Genomic DNA, 24,469 nt, shown 5'->3' on the forward strand with positions numbered 1-24,469 from the left:
CAAGTGGTGGCAGGAGAACACACACAGAAAAGGAGGTTATACTTAAGTAAACTTTCAGAGCCAGTGGCTCCTTCCTCTGGCAGAAGGGTTGAAGGGAAAGGAAAAGGGGTGAAGGAAAAGGACTGGAGAGGTTTAGGAAGAGGGGTGGATTTCGGAGGTTACCCAGAACTGTGGATCAGGGTAGACTTACGGGATGAGAAGAAAAGACTGATTGTAAGGGACTGCACCAGACAAGGTTTTAAAACCTGCGAGCTCAGGGACTGCACCAGACAAGGTTTTAAAACCTGCGAGCTCAAAATTGAAAGACAGGGTAATATGCAAACTGAGATTACTGAGAAAATGTAGTGCACGAGTTAATAGGAGTGAAAAGCTAAGCATTTTGTCTGTGAGAGGTGGGAGGGGATGGCGAAAAACAGGTCAGAAAAAGAAAGATCTAGAAAACTAAAATGGAGTGAAGAAAGGAATAGTTACTGTGAAGAAATACTGAGACGGAAGAAATTAACGTAACTTAAGGGCAGATGGGCAGTGAGAACCATGGACATGTTGTAGCCCTAGTTGCCACCTGCAGTGTTCAGAGAAACTGGTGTCTGGGGGAAGAATCAAAATGACGCGTGTGGTGAAACAGGTACCGAGAGAGAGACTGTCATGTTTTAGAGCATGCTCTGCAATACAGTATTGTGTTGCCAGTATACATCCTGTGGCTATGTCCTTTCATCCTCACTGATAACTGGGTGGTAGTCATGCCAATGTAAAAGGCCCGAACACTGTTTACTTAACAGCTGGTATAAGTTGTCATTAAAATGACAACAGGTGGCTCTCCTTTTGATAGTGTAAGTTTTGCCAGTTACAGGGCTGTAATAGATGGTAGTAAGAGTGTGCAGTGAGGAATGTCAGAGGGATAGGAGCCATAGGGTAGGGTGATGAATGCAGGAGGAGCATAGGGTCTGCAAGGATATTGTGGAGATTGGCACGGTGACGAAAGCTATTCTGAGTGTGGTGGACAAAATCTGAGACAGAATGGATCTCATTTCAGGGCATGATTTTAAGAAGTTAGGCCTTGACAAAGTAATTGATTAATACATTCAAGACCAGGATAATGCCGAGTGACAATTGGTGTGCTACATAGTTGACCTTTTGGAGGGATCAGCAGTACCAAGATTTGATGTGATGGCCTGGGAAATCTGCTTTTGAACTAGGCTGGTCGGGTAATTACATCCATTGAAGGCTGAGATGAGAATGGTGGTGTATTGCTGTAGAGAGTCTGCACCAAACAAATGTGTTTGCCTCGAATGCTAAGGCTGTATGAGAGGGAATGTTTGACATGGCAAGGATGGCAGCTGTCAAAATGTAAAGCACTGTTTTTTGTTAGTAGGATTAATGTGTACAGAAGTGTGTAACTGGCCTTTGGTGAGGACGAGGTCAACATCGAGGACAGTGGCATGGTTCTTGGAATAGGACCATGTGAAATTTAGTTGGGAGAAGGTACCATGGGCTGCACTCATAAGGATTCCATGAAAAGGATGGCATAGGAAGGAGCCATCCTATTTCCCATGGCTTTACCCCTGATCTGTTTGTATATCTGCCCTTCAAAGGTGAAGTAGTTGTTGGTAAGCATGAAGTTGATTAAGGTGAGCAGGAAGAATGTCATAGGTTTCGAATCGGGCGGGTGTGGATGAGGAAATTTTCAGCAGCAGTCCCACCGTGTACATGGGGGTTGTTGATATAGAGGGAGATGGCATCAGTCATGACAAGCAGGATGTGTGGTGGGAGTGGGATGGGCATGGATTTCAGACGGTCTAGGAAACGCTTGGTGTCTTTAATATAAGAGAGACGTCCTTGTACTATGGGTTACTAGTGCTGATCAAGTAAGGCAGATACACGTTCGATGGGTGCTTTGAAGCCAGCATCTATAGGATGGCCAGGATGATTGGGTTTGTGTATCTTAGGAAGAAGGTAAAAGGTGGGGTGTGTGCTTTGGGTGGGGTGAGAAGTTCTATGGATTGGGTTGTTAGTCCTTGTGAAGGGCCTGAGGTTGGTCAAATACCACAGTGGTAGATCCTTTGTCTGCTGGGATGATGATGATGGAGTCATCAGCTCTTAGGGAATGCAAAGCCTGGTGTTCTGCAGAGGACAGGTTGGGGTCATGTCATAGATACCTGAGGAAGGATTGTGAAGCAATGCTGGATGTGAGGAATTCTTGAAAGGCTCGTCAAGAATGATTTTGAGGTAGTGGTGGTGGATGAAATTGGGACTGTGTTATATATGAAACAGTAAGTTATTTTAATTAAGAATAAAAGCACAGCTGCTCAGAAAACAGAAATGTGTAGATGTAGCATAACTTATTTAATGTGGCCATATTTTTTAAAGATATAAAGTAACAAAATAAAAAGGCGTTGCCATAGTTGTAAGTAGAGGAGAGATAAATGTGATTAGAGGTGAAGAACCACTACTTGAAATGATAGCTCATCGAAATACACCCGTATAACCATTACCATGTATTTGCATCAGTGAATAAACTTTGCAGAACCAGTTTAAAACCTGAGTTAATATTATAAAACAAATTGTAGTGTAAAGTAAATGGCAATATTGTTAATGGTTTTTTTGTTGATTGAATTATTGATCAAAATACACTATTTAGGAAAATATTTCTTTAAGAGTGATGTATCGTACAAGGCGCTTTGTGGTTGTGATTTTTAGATAAGTGTAGGGTACTGAAATACAGAAAAAACAGAACCTTTTTAAGAAATCTATGTTGCTTTCAGAAATGCTACACTTTCAAAAACTATGTGGCATACTACATTTTCCATATTACTTTACAGTTCTGCAGAATTCAAAATTAGTACAGTAGCTAGGGAAATACTTACCATGCCATATGAATTAATTCATTGTCAGGAAGGATTACGTTTGTCATATACATCACAGTAACTGTAAAAGAAGTGAGAGGCGATTCGTTAACTGAATTCGGTATTAACATTGAAATACAGAAAGGATAGATTGCTGCTCACTGTATAGAGGAAGCATTGTGTCACAGATAGGCACAGCACAAAATTGTGCTGGAAGTATTTCAGCTTCTGGACAAAGACCTTCAGAAGAAGAAAACTCGCATGCATGCATGCACACACATTTAGACAACTGGCATATACATGGCCATAATCACCAGGTGCTAAGGTCCGAAACCTGAAATACTTCTGCCATTATTTTTTATTTCATCTGCCTGCAATTGAGTGCCTCCTCTTTGTGGTGAGAAGCAATCTACCCTACCCTTTCCTTATTGTTGTTCCATCCCGGACATTCCATTCTTTGAAACACACTGAAAACACAGACATGTACAGATCTGTTGCAAAGCTATCACAAAGTAAAATATTTCCTCATTTCTTCTCTTGGAGCAGATTGATCACTCACCATGAGTGCAACAACATGATTAATGAAAATACAGATGACTCCTAATAAAATCGTCAGTCAAAGGATCTATTAGATTTAGTGGAATATGTTGCTATAATGCTGCGGTACTTAGCATAGAAGACAGCAGTGAATGAATGTTTTCTGCATTGACAGGAACTGACCGGAGTGTCTTACTTAAATATTGATTTGTCGGTGCATGTGAATGATAAATAATTAATATTTTGCTTCTGAATGACATGGAAAGTATTCTGGAGATTCTCTACAGCAGATGAGAAAAATAATAAGTAATTCAATCTAAGATTTCCATACAGAACCGTAGCTTACATATTGCACAGTGATGAGGGGATATCTTCAACAGCTTTCTTAAATACAGTGCAGTGATGGCCAAATCAAAATTTGTTGTATATAATGGATATGATTAAATTATTGTGTTGTATGTGAATTGCATTCAAAGTAGTCTATCTCATGAATATTAATTTCATAAACTAATAAATTTAATGGAGTGCAAGAAGATACGATCAGACGTAGTTCGTTCAGTGGGTGTAAATCCCCAGTTCGTTCTGGTTTTCGGAATTAAAAGGGCTTTGATATTTAAATATTGTTACCTATTTTACCTATTTAGATATGTCACTGTGCTAGAATATCATGAGTGTATTACAAATACAAGAGAGAGTTATTTGGGGAAAAGTGTACCTTCATGTTTTTATTTGGATGCTTGGTGAGATGGTAAGCAAGAATCCGTATGTTTCACATATTGACACATTTCGACAACAATGTAGTGAGTGTCTCATTTCATTTCTACTGATTTTTAAAATATTTTCTATGGTTATTTATTTATTTCAGACTTTAATTAAAGCATTAGTAGTCTGAAAATAATGTTAACGTGTGTAAGTACTGGGCTCGTGCAGTTCGTTGTTAATGACTTGCTTTCTTTACCTACTTTTGGTTCTTAGTAGTTGCACACTTACTGCCAGTGTGCACAATTGGAGCAATTAAATGTTCATCCACATTTACTGCCCAACAAAATCTTTATTAACAGTTATCAGAGCACTTACTATTATTTTTTAATGTGTAAATGCATTGTATGATAGTTAACTGTAGTAATTGACATTCTGGTGTGTTAGAAATGAATTTCTTCATGGGCTTAATAGCTTAAAAATTGTCAACTTTGATTTGCCATTTTTAATCATACATTAGCAGAAATAAATTAAAATCAAGAAATAATATTTTTTTGCCGATACTAATTACCACCTGACACAGTCTGTGGTCTGCTATTGTAACTAACAACGTAGGTAGACTTGATCACTGCCCAGAACCATAAAAATTGTGATAGCAAGTAGTAATTGGATTAAGTATTACAGTAAGTGTTATTGTTGTACAAAACAATCTTGTTTGTTTAGTTTGTAAATGACAATGAAGTGGTGAGAATTATTTTATTAGCATTGAGGCAAGTAAACCATTTTGTTTCAATTATTACATAGTGCAGACATTGACAATGTACAACACATTATGAAATTATTTTTCTGGTGATTATATTAAATACATAGTCTCTCTCTCTCTCTCTCTCTCTCTCTCTCTCTCTCTCTCTCTCTCTCTCTCTCTGTGTGTGTGTGTGTGTGTGTGTGTGTGTGTGTGTGTGTGTGTGTGTGCGCGCGCGCGCGCATGTTTTTTAGGAAGGAAGTGTGGAGTAATCATGCAAAATTTGTTTATAGGCCCTATATGAAAATAAAAGATAACTTTATTTAGGGTATTGTTATGTCATTCACAATAAGAAATTAACACCTGAATCAACAAATTTGCAGATGTTGGCCATTTTACTCAGATGATAAAAATAAATAAATCTATCTATTTATTTTGTGGTTTGACATCTGTGTATGGCTTATCTGCTGAGTTTGTTAAATTTAGTGTTACCATTGATCTTCGAACTTGCACCTGTTCAATGTCAGCATCAAATTCCTTAAGAAGTACTTCTGTTTTATCATGCTGTGTCTGCCAGCCACTGTGGCCGAGTGGCTCTAGGCGCTTCAGTCCAGAACTGCGTGACTACTACAGTCGCAGGTTCAAATCCTGCCTCAGGCATGGATATGTGTGATGTCCTTAGGTTAGTTAGGTTTAAATAGTTCTAAGATCTAGGGGACTGATGACCTCAGATGTTAAGTCCCATAGTGCTCAGAGCCATTCAACCATTTGGAGTGTCATTTTCTTCCTTGTACTCGACTTCAATTTCAATATTCTGTACACCATTTCTTAGCATTTGCCACTCGAATTTTGATTCCATTCTTACTGTACTTTTGATCCCATGTTATTATATTCAGTTATAAGTGTCTTGTGAATCTCCATTGTTACATTTGCTGCTACTTCTTTTGTTGGAAAGAATGGCAGTTTCTTTGATCATCCCTACAGTTTTTTTCGTTTCACGTAATAAAAAGTGGCAGATCTGTTTCTATTTTCAATTGGTGTGCAGTATCCATTGCATCATTTGTTGAAAAGCCTCATAATATTTCACTTATTAGCAAGAACAGATAGTTGGTTCTGAAGTCATTTGTCCAATTATTTGACGAAGCTTTTAGTGAAGTGTTTATGGTGTAAGTATGTTGTATTTAACCTGCATGGCACATTATACGCCTGAGTTTGAAACATTTACTCTGATCAGATTTGTATCGGTTACTAGTTAGTGTCAACACTTGGCTTTTGTATAACAAAATGCATTGTGTGCAACTTATGTTTGGTTGACAGACAAAAGCAATTATCAACTTTTAGATGTAGAATGTTGCAACAGTGTCAAGAAGCCAGAAAATAAAAATTCCTAATATTTAGAGGGCCATGGAAACTGGACTTCTCAAAAATAGTCGGCCATACTATGGTTAGGAATAGTCATATTTTCAGAACCTGTATTTCATTATCTTAAAATAGAGATAACATTTGCTTCTGAATGAAAAAGTGGTAACACAAGTTGTCACATCACCAGCTTAACGCAATAACTAAATTAATTTTATCTCTGTTACACACAGGAATTTGTTGAGGTGCCAAGTGTCCTTAATTTGCAAAACTCGCATGTTTTCTATTTGTTACTTTTATTTCCATCAGTAGTTAGTGTAGCTTGTTTTGCCAACACTACCATTTTCAGGTGCCTGTATGTTCGTGTTATATTGTGATTTACAGTAAACGTACATTTTGAGACACACACACACACACACACACACACTACTGCTGGATGAATTGTCTGGCATTGTGGAAATTTTGTTTACGGGGCACTGTGTAGAGGCTACGACTAAAATTCAGGGACAACATTGGATAACTGAATGTCATCACTCCATATAACTTACAAGATTTCAGTACAAGCATGCAGGAAAGTTTGAAAGATGTGTGTGTGTTACCTGCTCCATATCCAGTTGGCTTCTGGGAGTGACACATTGTCGCAGTGATAGGAGCTACCACGCTGCCCAGTCTGCCCGACTGCGGCATTGGTACGACAGTCTGCCTGGCCGCAACAGACTCCAGCATGAGTTGCCAGACTCCAGCACCCATTCAGTGTGAGCTACATTTCCTGTTTGACCTCCTGCATTTCCCTCCACACTCCTCAAACATTAACTTGATCCTAGGGAATCTGTCCATATCAGCTTTATATCTGATACAGCCTGCATTGCAGGCCGTTTAAACAGTTTCCAACATTTCAAGCCAGTCCCTTGTAGCTGTAGCTCGCGCTGGCCTGACAGTGCAGTTGGGTGGCTTTATGCAAGTCCGAGGAGTTATACCATTCACTGCTAGGTGGCAGTGGCATTGTTTTCAGAGTGCCAGGGAACTTTGTCAACATGGTTCAGCCAATGTGCATGAAAATTTTTATAAAAAAGTAGTTTTTTTGTCCATGGCTTCAGCTACATATACATGTGTCACATACATTTCACATACATTAACACCCTACTTCATCCCAATTTTGCCCTGCAGTGTTTGAGTGATAGGTGAACTTGTAATTCTGCCAGTAATTGACTGTCATTTTGAGAAAAAGGGGCTGTCACTGACTACTGTCAGATTCTCCACACAGTTAGCAACACTAGTGCCTGTCTGTAGCTGGATCTGTGTTACTAGTGGAAAAATAGATAATATTTATAGGGAAGAGTGATTGTTTGAAGCATATTTTATATATAGGTTTGTTCCTTTATGCTTCTTTCATCTGGGTACTGCAATTGAAGATTTTGTGATCTGAGACCCTGTATTCATTTTATTACATACCATTGCATTTGCACAGCAGTCTGTATTTTGGTGACAGTAAACATGCCTCATATCAAGTAATACTCATGAAAAATAGTAATTAAAAGTTCTATCTTATTGTGAACAAGTCAATTAATACAGTCTGCAGTTTAGTGAATGCTGAGTTCGTGTTTTAAATGGAAATAACCAGCATTTTACATTGTATCATACACCTGAAGCACTAACCTGTAGGCCTAATTTTTGTGTCTTGCAAATAACAAAAATCAGTGTGGTGTAAAGTGTGTCAACTTAATTCTGTTTTTAAATGTTTAGTCCATGTTGCAATGCATGATAAGTATGGATGTTGCCTTAGGTTAGTCAGACAGAGCATTCTAAGTGTAGATTGTGGGTTGGAGTTCCACTTTGGCTGTTGTAGTGGGAAATTGAATAGGTGATCAGTGAAGCTGTCCCAAGGAGCTGTAGGCTTTGCAAAAAAGACAAGAGAATCATTGTACATGAAACAAAGATTTGTGCTCTTCAGACTGAATTAGATAAAGTGAAATTTGAACTAAGTAAGTTGTAGGAGGGGAAAATATTGGGAACTAGTTGAAGGGAAAACATCTCTTCAACTTCAAATACGTTAAGAGTTCACAGTATCTAATAAGTTTGACTTGTTGCCTGAAGTAGGAGGGGAAAAGCTTCATCCAGCGACAAGTTGTAGGTCACAGTAGGTCGCAGCAGACTTATATCAAAGGGATTAAGTGTAGGTCGGTAATAAGAGATTAGGAAGGATGTTTAGCTGTTAGGAAGCAACTGTGGCTGGGGTGTCGGTCAAATGGTAAAAGACAAATTAGGAACAGAGTACCAGTTCACAAGTATTGTAAAACAAAGTGGTGGCCATAGCTGGGTGACAAAGGACGTAGGGCATTTGTGTGAGGATTTTGATAAAGAGGCTCAGGTGACCGTAAGGTGGAGCAAGAAACAGCCTAGCTGAAGACAGAAATTGCAGCATTTAGGATGACGTGGATGGAATAGGAATAGCAACTTCACAGAAGAGTGAGAGTTTTGTGGAGGTCCTGCAGCGTCATGATCAGCCTTGGATTATACAGCTGTGAGCTGTGTGAACGCAGAGTGAGCAGGCTGCTGTTGAATGAAATGACATCTCATATGAGTACAGTGCCTGTTGCTACAATTGGGAGGTGTGGGTGTATTAGACGTTGTCTACACCTGAATTGGGGGATGGAGGATAGGTTGCCTGAACTTCTTGCAGAAAATGTTTGTGACCCACCGTCACATGGACGGGTAGATTTTTTTGTGTTACTCGGGAATCTGGCGCAATGTTGTGAAAGAATTTAAAACAGAAAAAGAGCCCCACAAAATGCTCAAGAATATACAGAAAACTAAGGTTAGCTTACGTCATCAGAATATTAGAGGATTGAGTAATAAGGTAGAACAGCTTCTTGCCTGTTTAGAAAATTTAGAGATCTCTGAAAAGATAGGCATTCTGTGCCAGTCTGAGCAGCACATGACTACAAGATTGGAGAAATTAACTATAAAAGATTACACTCAAGCAACTTACCCATGTAGAACTAACATGGAAACAGGAATAGTTGTCACATTCATAAATTCAAAAACATCAAGACAAGTAGATTTTGTAGTGATCAGCACATAGAAGTGTGTGCTTGAGAATTAATACCGAATTGCCATATCTATATCCCCAGAATTGCCATATCTCTATCTCCACTGGCAAATTCGGTACTGTCTGAGGAATATAGAGTGTCTACTGTGATGTCGGGCAGCAGCAAGCAATTAATAGTCTGTGGTGATTTCAATGTATATTTTTTAAAGGATTCTGGTAGGAAAAATTATCTGGAAACCTATTTGGTTCGTGCAATCTGATTTCAATAAAGGCAGTAGGACCCAAATAGATAATGTTCTCTTCAGTGAAGCTCAAAACAAGAAAATAATTCTGTGCCCAGTAGCAAATGCTCTCTGTTTATGATGCATAGTTAGTGTCTTATGGATACTCCTCAGTGGAAATTAGTTTGAATAATTGATGATTCCAGGACAAATATTGTTACAAATTTTCAGAAATTTGTGAAACAGCTTTGGCTGAAACCTCAAATGTGTAACAACTTTTCATTGTTCCTGCCTGCAACTCAGTGCCTCATCTTCACAGTGAGTAGCAATCTCTCCTTTTCATTATATTGCTGATATTCCAACCTGTAGTTTCAACTTTTTAATCCATTCCATGATGAATTCATATCATTATTTGAAATTAGCTTGCAACGTAAGTTATCAGAAAGGACATTAACTGACATACAAAAATCATGGATCACTAGATGGATTAAAGTATCTCGTGGAAGGAAAAGGGAATTGTATCTGTTGCCAAGAACAAATAAAGGCCCTGCAGTAGTTGCACACTTCAAAAGCTATTCAGAATTACTTAGGAAAGTTATTAAAAAAATAAAGGTACATGCGCATTATGCCGGAAATTAGTAATTCTGACTACAGGCGTATGACTATATGGAATGTAGTAAAATGAGATAAGGATAACATCACTATTAGTTTAAATGGAAGGGCTGTAAATGACCTGTCATAGGTAGCCAGTTTGTTTAATAATCATTGTTAGATGTAGTATAGGGACAAAAAGTTAAAGAGAAAAATTCAGAGTATGTTCAGCAGCTAACTTGCATAAAATTCGCTCATGTGGATGTGTCGCCCATTTCTCCTTCTGAAATTTAAAAATATATATTCTCTCAAAAATAAAAGCTGATCTTGATTTGATGGTGTTCCAGTAGAGTTGTTTCCGTATTATAAGCACCGTATTTTCTGAAATATGTAAGTTGTAATTCATCAGTCACCGTTGCAGTTTTCCAGATAGTTTCAGATATGCCCTTGTTAACCCCTGCCCCCTAATAAGAGAGGCGTTAGGAGAGATGTCAATAACAACCACCTCGTTTCCCTACAGATATAATTTTCCAAAATTTTTGAGGTTGTGTATTGTAGAATAATGTTCCACCAAAGTGAGAATAATATCCTCAATAACTCAGTTTTTATTTCAGAAGAGTCGAACTGAGAATGACATTCACACATTCACTTGCAAAATTTTGCAAGCATTAAATAAAATAGCACAAGCTCGTATTTTTTTGTGGTCTGTCTATTCATTTGACTTCGTGAATTACAATACTCTCCTGCATAAACTTAAGTTTTATGGAATTGCTGCTGTAGCAAACAATTGGATATCATATTTAACTGAAAGAGAGCAGAAAGTTATGAGCAATAATTCAACCAATGTAAGTGTGGGAGGATCTTGTGACTGGTGAGAAAGGACTTATGGGGGTACCACATGGCTCAATCTTAGATCCACTATTGTTTTTAAAATATGTAAGTGACCTTGTGTCTAACTACAACAAGCAGAATTAGTTAGTTTTGCAGATGTCACTAGTATTGAAATAGATTCAGATGTATGTAAAGCAACAGAAGAAATGGTAAATAATGTTCTTAAAAGTATTATTGAGTGGTTTTCTGCAAATAGTATCTGTAATTGTCAAAAATGTACAACAAATTCAGCTCTGCACATCTAGTGGTACTAGACCAACGATAAGTGTAACATAGTGAGGAAATAATAAATAGCGTGGAAACGTCAAAACTTTTGGGTGTTCATATTGATAAGAATTGGAGCTCTTAAAACAACTTGGGTCAGTCACATTTGCACTTCAAATCGTTGCAAATCTCAGGGGCGACAGATCAGTAAGTTGACATATTTTCATTTAATAATGTTAAATGGAATAATGTTCTGGGGTAATTCAAGTTTAAGGAAGAACATGTTCATTGCTCAAAAATGCGGTGTAAGAATCATATATGGTTCTCACCCACAAACATTTTGTAGACATCTGTTTAATAAGTTATATTTTGACTACTGCCTCAGAGTATATTTATTTTATAATGAAATTTGTTGTAAATAATCCACTGCAGTTTGGAAGGAACCATGAAATATGTAATTGCAATATCAGAAGGAAAAAAGGACAATAATTACTCCATTGTAAGATTGTCTTTAGCACAAAAAGGGGTGTGACCAAAATTTTTTGCCCAATGATATGTCTGACAGCAGCAGAGTTCACTTCAAATAGAAACTGAAAAAATTTCTCCATGACAACTCCTCCTATTCTGTAATGTGTGAAAGATGATCAGTTGGAATTGTTAATTCACAACAGTACTAAAGAAGCAAAGAAAGAAAAAGTAGATGATCAGCATACAGCAATTTTAACAAATGAATGTGTTGTGTGAATGTAAAATGACTCATTCGGCATAATTATGATTAATCACACAAATGATGCAAGGAACATGAAACTAACCAACCATGTGACTTTAGAGAGTATGTGTAGTATAGAGCGTTGAGCTGTGTAGTTGTAGCCCTGAAACAGGGTGGCAAAATGATTTGTTCCTGAAATTCTCATTCTCACAATTTGGTGGACACATTGAACAATGCAAATAAGACATATTGTGCTTAATGTATTCAAAGTCAACTACTTAATGGAAAGCCACTCTTTCTTGTTGTTATCTCCTCCACCCGTGGTAGGAGGGGTATCTCATTACCACAGTATTTCATACAAATAATGAGTCACGTGGATACCAGATTTGGTTGAAATTGCTCCTGGTGTTCCTGGTTTTTCCTTTTATGTAACCTTCTTTTTACTCCACTCAGACCCCTCAGCTGTAGGAGTGCCAGGGATTTGTCACAGTAAATTTCTCCAGGTAGTAAGTGATACATGTGCCAATTTAAGGAGAAATTCCTCCAGCCAATGTAGAGGTAATTTCGTTGTCTTTCCACTTTTCCTGGCCCCAGCTCTAGAGGTGATAAATCACTGCGACTATCACCAAGAGGTCAAGTGACCCTGGAAACTGTGGATTCGATTCCAATATTGATCATTATCAAATTTATTGCATGTCATATCTTCTCATCCACCTGCCACCACACCCTCCAACCCACGAGTAGTTGATATATATTAACCCACATCATTTTTATACAAATGAGGAGTCACTTATACACAAAATTTGATTGAAATTGTTTGTAATTCCTGATTTAAGCTTCTATGGTAACCCATTTTTGTTTGTTATCCTTCATAGGTGTGCACACAACTACTCAACAAAGTTTCATCGTAATAGGACAAATGGTATCTAAACGCACAGATGATGAACAAAAAAACATACATACATTCATTTGTATTTTGTACAGTTTGCATCAGATTATCTTTGTGTTATGAGAAAAAAAAGTATTTTAATGAAATGGAAATATTCATTAGTGCTGAAGTACGTAGATGCTAAATGTTGGAGAGAAATAATGCAAATTTCTTCAAAACTTTCTCCATGTTTGCATTCTTTTTCTATTAATAGAAAAATAGTCAATCACTAGTACCTATTTGAAACAAATCTCAACAAACAGTATAACATGTATATTCATATGTGTGACCTCTCACCGTCTCACCTAACAGACGTTGGGCCCTATGGTCTAGTGGTAAAGAGTGTGACTAGAAAGGGTCTCTGGGTCAAATCACAGCTGGACTGTGGAAATTTTCACTCTGTCTATAATCTAACCTTCACTTCTCAATGATGTGAGGAGTTGTTAGAAATACCAAATGGTTCAGAGTCAATGTTACTGTATGTCCCTTCCCTTGGTTGTATAACTGGGTTTGTATTAAAGACATGATGCACGTCACAGAAGTGGCATCCAATTGAGACTTGCAGTCAGCCATTGAGCCACACACTGTTGTTATTACATAGTTGACACCCACCAGACGTGTGAAATTTGAAATATCCATTCACTACACAATATAATGTAATAACACAAATATGGCGATAAGTTTTTAAAACTGCCCAGCGTGAATTGTTGTAAGGAGAAGAAAACAAAATTAAAGTTATATACAGCACATGAATCCAACAAAACCAATTATGTGATGTACTAAAATTATATTGGAAGGAATGACTGGTATAAAAAGAAGCAGAAGTAACAGTCAGTGGTCAGTGAATTGCCAGATTTCTGTGCTTCAGATATTTAGGAATTTTTTGTGGCAGTTATGGAAAGGTAGAGGAATGTGTGGTATTTGCAACATGGGTACATTTACTGTTTGTTTTCCAGTAACAAATGTTTATTTTTGGAATATAGTATAGTATACCTCTTTCGCTCTACACTGAAGTGTGAAGTTCCACGAAACTTTTGGACAGATTCCATCTCTGTACCATCCAACTTTATCTCTTACCTGTTCTTGAAACATTCTTATCAAATGAGCTGTCATAATATGCAGGAAGACCTGACTGTGCTTCAGCCAGTCATTACCTCTCCTTCTGTGCAATCTCTGCAGAGACTTGCATGTTGTAAAGTAATGCACTGCAGCTGTTCGAGCTCAACTGTTGACAAATTTAAGCTCTGCAAAAAAAATAACATCACTACTGTTGTTTATTTCAAGACCTAATTCTGTTCTTACCCAAAAATTCACTCTTTGTGCGTATGCTATTCAAAAAATTGTAGACTTTGGCAAGATGTGTTGCACTCCCCAGCAATTTTTGTTAATTTTCAGTGACTGCTAAGTTGGCGATTTGAAATAATTATTCCATTTTATATAGATTTGGCTTTGGAATATTTTTCCTACAGTTTAATGGCAAACTTTTCCAATTTTCATTACCACAAGGATCTCCCATTTTTGTAGGATCAGTATCATAAAGATTATTCGATCTTGGGAATTTTTTTACTATAGTCCCATTTCTACAACATGGACTGGGTAAATGCTGTGATAATTCATTTACAACATTCCTGTTAATTTCCCCTTTATTTGTTATATGTGGGAATTGCCCTAATGCTGCACTTAAAGGGAGATAATTGTTATAAGAGCATCATGCTCACAACAAACTACACGTTTCTCTGGACATCTGTGGACACAATATGTGTGAAAGGTTGGGTGCTGGTAGGTCAGGTACAGGATGCAGTAAATATGTGTTAGAACAAAAAATGCTGCTGTTGGTATATTTCACCCCTAAAATAATTTTTATACTGCTAAAAATTACCAGTGAGTACACTGCATGGAATAGTTGTAGGTTTGCTGCATATCGCACCCATTGGCATATTTTGCATGAAAGCTCTTATTTTTTTTTCCCCAGTGAGATTTGGCGTACCTTAGAGTTGCTCACTCTCCATCACTACTTTGTATTCAATCATTTTTTTAGTGCTGTAGCCTTCCATTGAATTTTTGTTGAACGTATTCTTTCCAGCAGTATGTGTGGATGGATATGTGCGTGTGTGCGAGTGTATACCTGTCCTTTTTTCCCCCTAAGGTAAGTCTTTCCGCTCCCGGGATTGGAATGACTCCTTACCCTCTCCCTTAAAACCCACTTCCTTTCGTCTTCCCCTCTCCTTCCCTCTTTCCTGATGAGGCAACAGTTTGTTGCGAAAGCTTGAATTTTGTGTGTGTGTTTGTGTTTGTTTGTGTGTCTATCGACCTGCCAGCGCTTTTGTTCGGTAAGTCACCTCATCTTTGTTTTTATATATAATTTTTCCCACGTGGAATGTTTCCTTCCATTATATATATATATATATATATATATATATATATATATAAAAAAATAAGATGTAGCAGTACAAAATGGCAAAATAAATGTTTTGGTACCTGTCATGTTTAAAAGTTTGGTTTGAGTCCGCCATATATTTAGATGTAATGATTCATTTGACTGGTTTTGTTGTTTGGAATTGGAGTGCAGTGTTTCAGGTGAACAGATTTTTGTAAGTACAGTAACAACAAGGGAAAAATCTTCTATTCAGTATGTGGAAACACAGGACCTTCAGTCATGATTAGAGGGGAAAGTCACTGTTGTGGACTGCAAGATGAGAGATAAGTGAAAACTTATCATTCATCATATGCAGAAATTGTTACTTTATGTTAATGTTCACCACAATCTATGCCTGATTTGCAACTGCTCATTTTTAAACAAATTTTTTATGCAGTTAGGAAAGATCCTATCTACAGTAAAGCTTGTATTGAATTTAATAACATATCATGTCATCCACACCTTTGTATACATAAACAGTTTCTTTTCTCATATTGAAGGGCACAGTCATTTTGCTTCAAAACATTTGTGTGTGTAAAAATCTATCTTCCTTTCCTGGCTTTCTCTTTTATGGGCAAATTGCAGATTTCCGTGCCACTTTCAGGTCATATTGTATTAGTTCATTTCTTTTGGATTAGGTTTTCTTTTTCTCATTTCACTGATCTTAACTTTACAAATTTTTACATGTGCCTGACATCTCATTTAAAGTTACCCATGGTGTCCTTTTACAGCCACAACAGAAAGAATTTGCCTGATAACAGGTACTGTGGATGCCATTATGCTTGTTCTCATCTTCATCATGGAAAAAATCAGGGAGAAACCAGATCTGAATGCTAAACAGGCTATAGATTTTGACAGTAAAACAGCTGCTGAGCGTGACAAGCAGGTAAATTTTCAGGTAATAAGTAACAGGTCTAACTCTATCCATACGAAGACTCATTCATCAACCATTGGCTTTACCATTGCCTCTCAAGCCCAGTGGCATTTAAAAATGCAAATGCACTTTTCCTATCATTATCTTTGCATATAACTCCCAGAAAAAATTGTTATTCTGGAGTTTTGGCACTTTCATTTCTAATATCATAACATGCAGACATAATAGTTGATTCTCAGACATGGAGATCTGTCACCACAAAAAGTGAAGAAAAAAATCCATGTGCATTGTTGCATACCTTTGTGTTGTAATATGAATACACTTAGCATTTGCTGCATCATCATTGTTTTACAGTCTTAAAATTTCTTTAAGTGGGGAGACACCCTGTTTCAAAGGTGTAATGCTGTAATTGTGCTGAATTCCTGCAACATGTCGAGTTTTTTCATTTATTTTCTCTGCTGAGATTTATTTTTTGTCAGCATCTCGGTGACCTGTGCTAGTACACGTATGTTGATATGTCTCAGACAAACTGTATGTGTCAGAATAGTTGTTTCCCATACACCCTTTTTATGAGGGAGCACAAAATGGTCCTTGTTGTGGTTGATGAACTAGTCTGGCATATGCTAATGCCTTAGATGTACTTAGTTGATAGTTTTAAACATTTGTGTTCCTGGATGTGGAACTGAAGTAATACTGTATTGTGAAGAATGGTGAAAACTATATTAGTACAAGTATTTTGATACAAATTTCATTAACCGTTACTGGAATTGCTTTATGACGAAGCTTGAAATACATGATGACAGCTGTTTGTGTTATGCCTTTGTAATAAAGCTCAGGTATATAATGTTGGCATGAATTGAAGTATGAAGTTTCTGTGTTTTTGTCCGGAAATTCAGTGCTTTCAAGAGTTGTCTGTACAGTCAAAAAGATATAGTAACTTTCCATAGTTAAAAGTGTACGATATTACATAGTCAAGGGTATTGTGCTCTGTTTGTTATGAGCAAAGCTTTTTTTAATCTGGTTGATATCACGAATAACACAAAATCTGTGCACTATGTATCAAATTTGTTGTTTGCATCGTCCTTGGGTAACTTGGATATTACAGTGTACTATGTACTTAGTGCTACTGAAGTTAGCTTGCAGTTTTGCATTGAATAGATGTGCACAATGGTTCTTAAATTAGAGTTCTAATCAGACATTGGTGTTAGATAAAACATTCATGCAGTAAAGTGACCCCCACCCCCTCCCCTCTTGCAGAACTTACTCTTCATGCATAATTTGTGTGAGCACTATTTTTAATAAATGGATTGTAAGTGCTTAGATCACAAATGCCATTTTGTGGTTACTGATGGCTGACGTCTTTTATTTATCAATCATGTATTTTGGCTTCCTCATAAAGCAATTCCAGTATTATTTATGAAATTTGTGTAAAGATACTTGTTCTAATATTTTTTAATCATCCTACAGATGATGATGATGATGGTGATGTGTAATGGTAGCTTGCATTTTAAATTTTTTGATGATGACTTTAGAAAGTAATATAGGAAAGCTATTGCAAAAGCATTAAATCATTAAAAGCATTGGCAGGAGGGGGGATTTTAGATTCTAATTCAAAATTAAAGACTCAAAAGTAGTCGTGGAAGTTGTCCAGTGTGTATTTTAGGAGCATAGAAAAGGGTTTCTACGCAGTAAGATATGGCATAGAAAAGAGAAATTGGCAGCTAGAGGTAGATGAAAGGTACAAAACTTCCAAAATGAGGATGGATGGAAGCAGGGAAAGTGTAATCCCGAGAAAGATCTCTCGTAAACATTCAGTGGCATCTGTATTGTAGGCAGAACTTGCCCATATGCAATCCAGTTGAAGCACGTAATTGAAACTGCCACACACACAGCACCTGTGTTTTTGTTGAAGTCTGTATCACTAAACCACTGTACCAGAACCCAATCACAGTTGCATATCTAACGGCTTCCAGAGTAAACAAAAATTAGATTTTCAATATTTCACCTAATGTAAAAATTTAAAATGCTGTCATAAGAGGTATAATCTTAAGTTAAAAGTTTAATGCATTGAGACAGATATCACAATTAGAAACTGTGTATTTGTCTTGAATCAGCGTAAATTATGAAGCACAAATAGCCGGACTATACATGCAGTATTTGAGAATGGGAGCACTTACCAACTGACTTCCAATAAACTTTAAGCAAAATTTCAGACCCCCTATGAATTTTTTTCTTGCTTGGCTGCTTAAAGGCAATTATTTAATACATTAACTCATTTGTAAAGTAATCAGGCATTTGAAACTGTTTGATACATGAGTTTGTTTAAGGAATTGAGGGTTTGTTTACTGGTACCAACATATTTGGCAATTTGTGACTAAGACACTACTAAATTTTTCTTGTGGCTAATAGCAATGAATTGATAAGATGATATTATTTAAGGTGAATGGAAGACGACAATAAATATATTCAGTGAAAAATGCTTAGTTCTCTCTCTCTCTCTCTCTCTCTCTCTCTCTCTCTCTCTCTCTCTCTCTCTCTCTCTCTCTCATGCTGAGTGACTTGACTGTTTCTCTCAGATTTTAGTGTCTATATTCCCCACCTACCCTTTGACCTCAGAAGGAAACAAATGTGTTTGTGAAATATAAATTCACAGCCTCGTAAACACGTGTTGTGCTATTGCTGAAATTTGTTCAGTAAGTTGTTTACAGAGCTGTGTAGTCAAAGTTTTTGCTTCAAATGCTGGTTTATGATTTGAACTACCTAAAAAATTGATCAACAGTAACTGTTAAAGCTTTATTCCACTCCCAACCAGATACTGAAATTTTCTTATCACTAATTCTCAATGTTGGTTGCTAAATCTGTGCAGTAAATATTGCTTTTAGGTTTAGTATAAAGTTTGGGTGCTTTGCACTAAGTGAACTCATTGAAACTGAAACAGACTCATTTGTTTTTGTGTATAATCTTGGGCAATTTATAAGTGGTTGCCACTGAGTCAGCAACTCGTGAGGCGAGTATGAAAGGTAGGTATGTTAGTGTCAATAGAACCACATCAGACAGGTACAAAAATGAATTAGTGCAATGCTATTGATGGTGGCCGTTGGACCTGTGCCCTAATTGTAATGTCTTCCCACTGTCTCCAGATAAATAATAGCTTACCTGAAAGATCATCCTGTCTCACTGACTGTAACAGCATCAGAGAATGTGTGATGGTGCTTACTTAATCCCTCAGTCTCGATGATCAAAGTCTTGTAGAATATCTGTACATTGAGTTCTAGGAATTGTGCAGATAACGTATGTTGTAGAGATTTCCAAATAACGTGGCTCTTCCTCCACATTTATTACCATAACAAACATTGTGATGATCAGATCATGTTCACATCATGCTTTATGCATATATGTGTCTCCTCTTCATTGTATACTGACGTGGTGTTATCATCGTCATCACTATATGAAGCTGCAATTCTTTTTAGACAAAATTTTAGTAGAACACAGTGGCTGTGGAGGAAACAGTGCACATACTAAAGTTCATCCGCATCATGGTCTAGTGGCTAGCATTGCTACCTCTGGATCACGGTGTCCCGGATTCGATTCCCAGCCGGGCTGGGGATTTTCTCTGCCCAGGGACTGGGTGTTTGTGTTGTCCTCATCATTCTGTCATCATTCATGAAAGTGGCTAGATTGGACTGTGTATAGATAGGGAATGTGCACTGGCACTGATGGCAACACAGTTGAGCGCCCCCACAAACCAATCACCACCACCACCACCACCACACTAAAGTTCTTGAGTTAGTCACCGATATGATCGAACATAAAGTGCATAAAATCTAAGTCTGAATTGAATAACATCCTTCAGTTCTAATAACATACTCACTGCTTAATAAAAGCAAATCAGATAATCCACACATACATGCTGGTCACTTATACACTGTCTAAAGATTTTCATAGAAATATTAAATAATACAAACTTTGCGAATACTTAATAGCTGCGAAAGGGTCAACACTGTAATAGTGAGCCACAACTTTTCTGTACAAAAGTCAGCATTGTAGAACTAGGTCATGAGCTCGGACATTAACTTGAATACAATCCAGAGCAACCACAGCTTTTCAAGATGTCACATAGATGTAAAATGGGTGCTAGCTGGTCTCAGTCTGAAAATTTTTGGTGACTCCACATAACATTTGAAAAATGGCTAGGTTATATTTTAATGAAAATACATAGATAAAAATCTGCTCACCAGGCGGTGGGAGAGGTCTCTCTCTCTCTCTCTCTCTCTCTCTCTCTCTCTCACACACACACACACACACACACACACACACACACACACACACAAAAGAATGATTTGACTTTTACAAGCTTTTGGAGCCAGTGGCTCCTTCTTCTGGCAGCCTCTCTTCTGCCAGAAGGAGGAGCCACTGGCTCTTAAAGCTTGTAAAAGTTAAACCCGTGTGTGTGTGTGTATGTGTGTGTGTGTTCCCCAGCCGCCGCTTGGTGAGTAGATTTTTTATCTATCCATTTACATTATATTATCAATAACTGATCATGCTTGTTGTTATATTAGGTTATGTTTTGCTACTTAGGAGCATAAGTATTAATAGTAATTTGGTTTATGAAATATATTTTGGGTTAACAAATCAGTAAAGTGTGTGTAATCATGTTAAACATCCACATTGGGAATAACCCCATTTAAAAGTGGAAGTACCATATTGAAAAGTATGGTAAAATATGCAAAAATCTTAATGGTTTAATTAGTTAATGAAGTATGTCCTGTTGCGCAAAAAAAAAAAAAAATCAGGTCCACATCATGTAAGGGCAAAGGCCAGAATCTAATAAGTACAGTGGCAAAAATCTACAATAGAAAACATGACTGGTAACAAACTTAAATGTTAATTATTGATAAGTTAATTAGTTTCAGATAGATCAAAATACTTTACTGAAGTTTGTCTGATGGATGGTGTCAGTATGATGGAGGGAGAAGTAAAGCTCCACTCCACACGCGATACTTGCTGAAACATGAATGGCGCAAAAATACTAAGGTCTGCTGCCTCAGTGTAGACTACTACAGTATTGTTCGATAACAAATGTTAGCTGTAACAAAAGGAAAAAACAGACGCCAAAGTCTAAACTTCAGTAGGTTTGGACTAGGGATCAAGAAGAAAAATGGGTACATTTTGTACGGACTTCCATGCCCTCTGTCATGGATAACTAAACTTCCTAGGGTGTGTGGCCACATAATTATTGCTATAATCTTCAGTACTAGTGCCAAATTCTTTTTCATGAAGATTATTTTAAGTGTTTCTTGAGATAATCCACTGTGAATCCTATGCTGCAGCTTTAAAAGCCAGAGTTTGCAGAGTTTTTCCATTGTGGTACCTATTTTTAATATGATGACTGATACCGGTTTGTAATTTTTCTTGCTCTGGTTGATTACGAATGTAAATATTTGGAAAGTCATTTTAGCAATTTTATTGCAAAATTATTTGTTATGCTCAGTTGTTGCCAGTTGGTTAGAACTGTTGATATACCTTATTGCAGTTTACATCTTGTTTGTTTGTGGGCTGGTAGCTCATAGTAAGGGATCTTGTTCTCTTAAGAAGCTGAACGATTTGTTGTTCTAGCATACAGATTTTTTTATTTTTTGAAATTTATATATCTGTTCACACCAACAAGCTAGCAGTTATTTGACGTAAGTAGCATATTCTATTGCAGAGATGTCTGATCAAATGTACTTAAAATAATCATAGATTACTCCCCCCCCCCCCCCCCCCCCCCCCCCCTCTCTCTCTCTCTCTCTCTCTCTCTCTCTCTCTCTCTCTCTCTCTCTCTCTCTCACACACACACACACACACACACACACACACACACACACACACACACACCATGTTCAATTCTGCATATCAAAGGATACACAACTGGTAAAAAGTATGGCCCAGAGCTAGTAAGGCAGACTGAATCTTCAATTTTTTTATTGCAACGCATAGTAAAGCTTCGTAAATAACTCTTTTTTTTTAAAGCCACTTCAGAATTTTGTCACTGCAAGTCAGAGAGTGAGAGAGAGATCAGTGAGTTGATTCATATGTCTTATTTTTTCTCGATAATACCATGAGCAGATACGTTCTTCACGATTGTTTGTCAACCAATACAATGCTCACTTTGATCATATAAAAAATTTTATGAACAGTTGGGTCAGTTTAAAGAGTTGGGTCTGGTAATATTTTAACTACGGGGTCACAGTCCATATATTCTCATGAAGCTTTTAGTAAATAGTCCATTAGGCCTCAGAAGAAATGTTTATATTTTTGTGTTTAAAAAAAGGCCTTATTAACACTTCGTTAATCTAAACATTGTTTCTTGTTATGTGACCTTGCCTGTAAATTGTCACTGTGCAGCCATATTGAAATACAAATTAATTTATTAATTTGTAAATAGATCATTCAAAGCCATTACATCATACAAGCGATGAAAGCTACAAGTTGCTAACAGAAAAACAAATCATTGTAGCAGTGGAAAATGAGACTTGGGAGCAGTTATTCAAATTCATTTGTCTTTCTAGCACTCATCTCACGATCTTCAGCCTATGATTGTGTAGTGTTTTTTAAGGTGTTTCACTGTCACCAGTGACTGGCATTGTCAAAATTCACCCTCTATTGAAGGTGGCACATAAGTCTTAGACAGCACCAGCCATTAGTGCTGTCAGAATGTAGGGGAAAACAATACCAAATGACTCTCTCAGAGCTCTTGAGATGAGTGCTGACAAGACTAGACATCCAAAAGTGACCATAAAAGCCTGAACATTTATGCTCAAATTTGTATTTGGGAGTTTTGTTCTTTTCTTTACATTGTTGCTGGTAAACCCTCAGTGATCGGATTGAACAGGATGAGCAACTATTTAAGGGATAAAGATACAGGGTTGCTGGTACTGTATAAACAGATGTGAACTCATTTGTCATTGCTGAAAAACTTGTAGTATTGGCATTTTCAAGGTGTGTGTTTCTCCTTCCTCTCGCCCTTTTGTATTTTGAGCCCTTCTTATGTATTATTCCTACATGAGATAGATACACTCATTCAAATGGACTTAACAAAGCTAACCAGATTTGTAGAAATGTCACTATACAAGTGTAAGTAGAGAATAATTTATATAGACCCCATTGCAGAACAAAAATACACTCCTGGAAATTGAAATAAGAACACCGTGAATTCATTGTCCCAGGAAGGGGAAACTTTATTGACACATTCCTGGGGTCAGATACATTACATGATCACACTGACAGAACCACAGGCACATAGACACAGGCAACAGAGCATGCACAATGTCGGCACTAGTACAGTGTATATCCACCTTTCGCAGCAATGCAGGCTGCTATTCTCCCATGGAGACGATCGTAGAGATGCTGGATGTAGTCCTGTGGAACGGCTTGCCATGCCATTTCCACCTGGCGCCTCAGTTGGACCAGCGTTCGTGCTGGACGTGCAGACCGCGTGAGACGACGCTTCATCCAGTCCAAAACATGCTCAATGTAGGACAGATCCGGAGATCTTGCTGGCCAGGGTAGTTGACTTACACCTTCTAGAGCACATTGGGTGGCACGGGATGCATGCGGACGTGCATTGTCCTGTTGGAACAGCAAGTTCCCTTGCCGGTCTAGGAATGGTAGAACGATGGGTTCGATGACGGTTTGGATGTACCGTGCACTATTCAGTGTCCCCTCGACGATCACCAGTGGTGTACGGCCAGTGTAGGAGATCACTCCCCACACCATGATGCCGGGTGTTGGCTCTGTGTGCCTCGGTCGTATGCAGTCCTGATTGTGGCGCTCACCTGCACGGCGCCAAACACGCATACGACCATCATTGGCACCAAGGCAGAAGCGACTCTCATCGCTGAAGACGACACGTCTCCATTCGTCCCTCCATTCACGCCTGTCGCGACACCACTGGAGGCGGGCTGCACGATGTTGGGGCGTGAGCGGAAGACGGCCTAACGGTGTGCGGGACCGTAGCCCAGCTTCATGGAGACGGTTGCGAATGGTCCTCGCCGATACCCCAGGAGCAACAGTGTCCCTAATTTGCTGGGAAGTGGCGGTGCGGTCCCCTACGGCACTGTGTAGGATCCTACGGTCTTGGCGTGCATCCGTGCGTCGCTGCGGTCCGGTCCCAGGTCGATGGGCACGTGCACCTTCCGCCGACCACTGGCGACAACATTGATGTATTGTGGAGACCTCACGCCCCACGTGTTGAGCAATTCAGCGGTACGTCCACCCGGCCTCCCGCATGCCCACTATACGCCCTCGCTCAAAGTCCGTCAACTGCACATACGGTTCACGTCCACGCTGTCGCGGCATGCTACCAGTGTTAAAGACTGCGATGGAGCTCCGTATGCCACGGCAAATTGGCTGACACTGACGGCG

General features: G+C 38.2%; 1 protein-coding gene across 5 annotated transcripts in view; it reads left to right on the top strand.

Annotated features, from left to right (window-relative positions):
* LOC126482335 (RNA-binding protein Pasilla) overlaps positions 1 to 24,469 on the top strand; it is a 92,571-nt gene that overhangs the window by 39,312 nt on the left and 28,790 nt on the right. For 4 of the 5 annotated variants that reach the window (XM_050106403.1, XM_050106398.1, XM_050106401.1 and 1 more), the window contains one exon: positions 15,921 to 16,087. In XM_050106403.1, coding sequence (XP_049962360.1) covers positions 15,921 to 16,087 — 167 coding nt within the window. The remainder of the gene's footprint in view (positions 1 to 15,920; positions 16,088 to 24,469) is intronic. The other variant, XM_050106400.1, reaches the window with a different exon arrangement.

This window comes from Schistocerca serialis, chromosome 5 (genome assembly GCF_023864345.2).
Source record: "Schistocerca serialis cubense isolate TAMUIC-IGC-003099 chromosome 5, iqSchSeri2.2, whole genome shotgun sequence".
NCBI classification, from domain to species: domain Eukaryota; kingdom Metazoa; phylum Arthropoda; class Insecta; order Orthoptera; family Acrididae; genus Schistocerca; species Schistocerca serialis.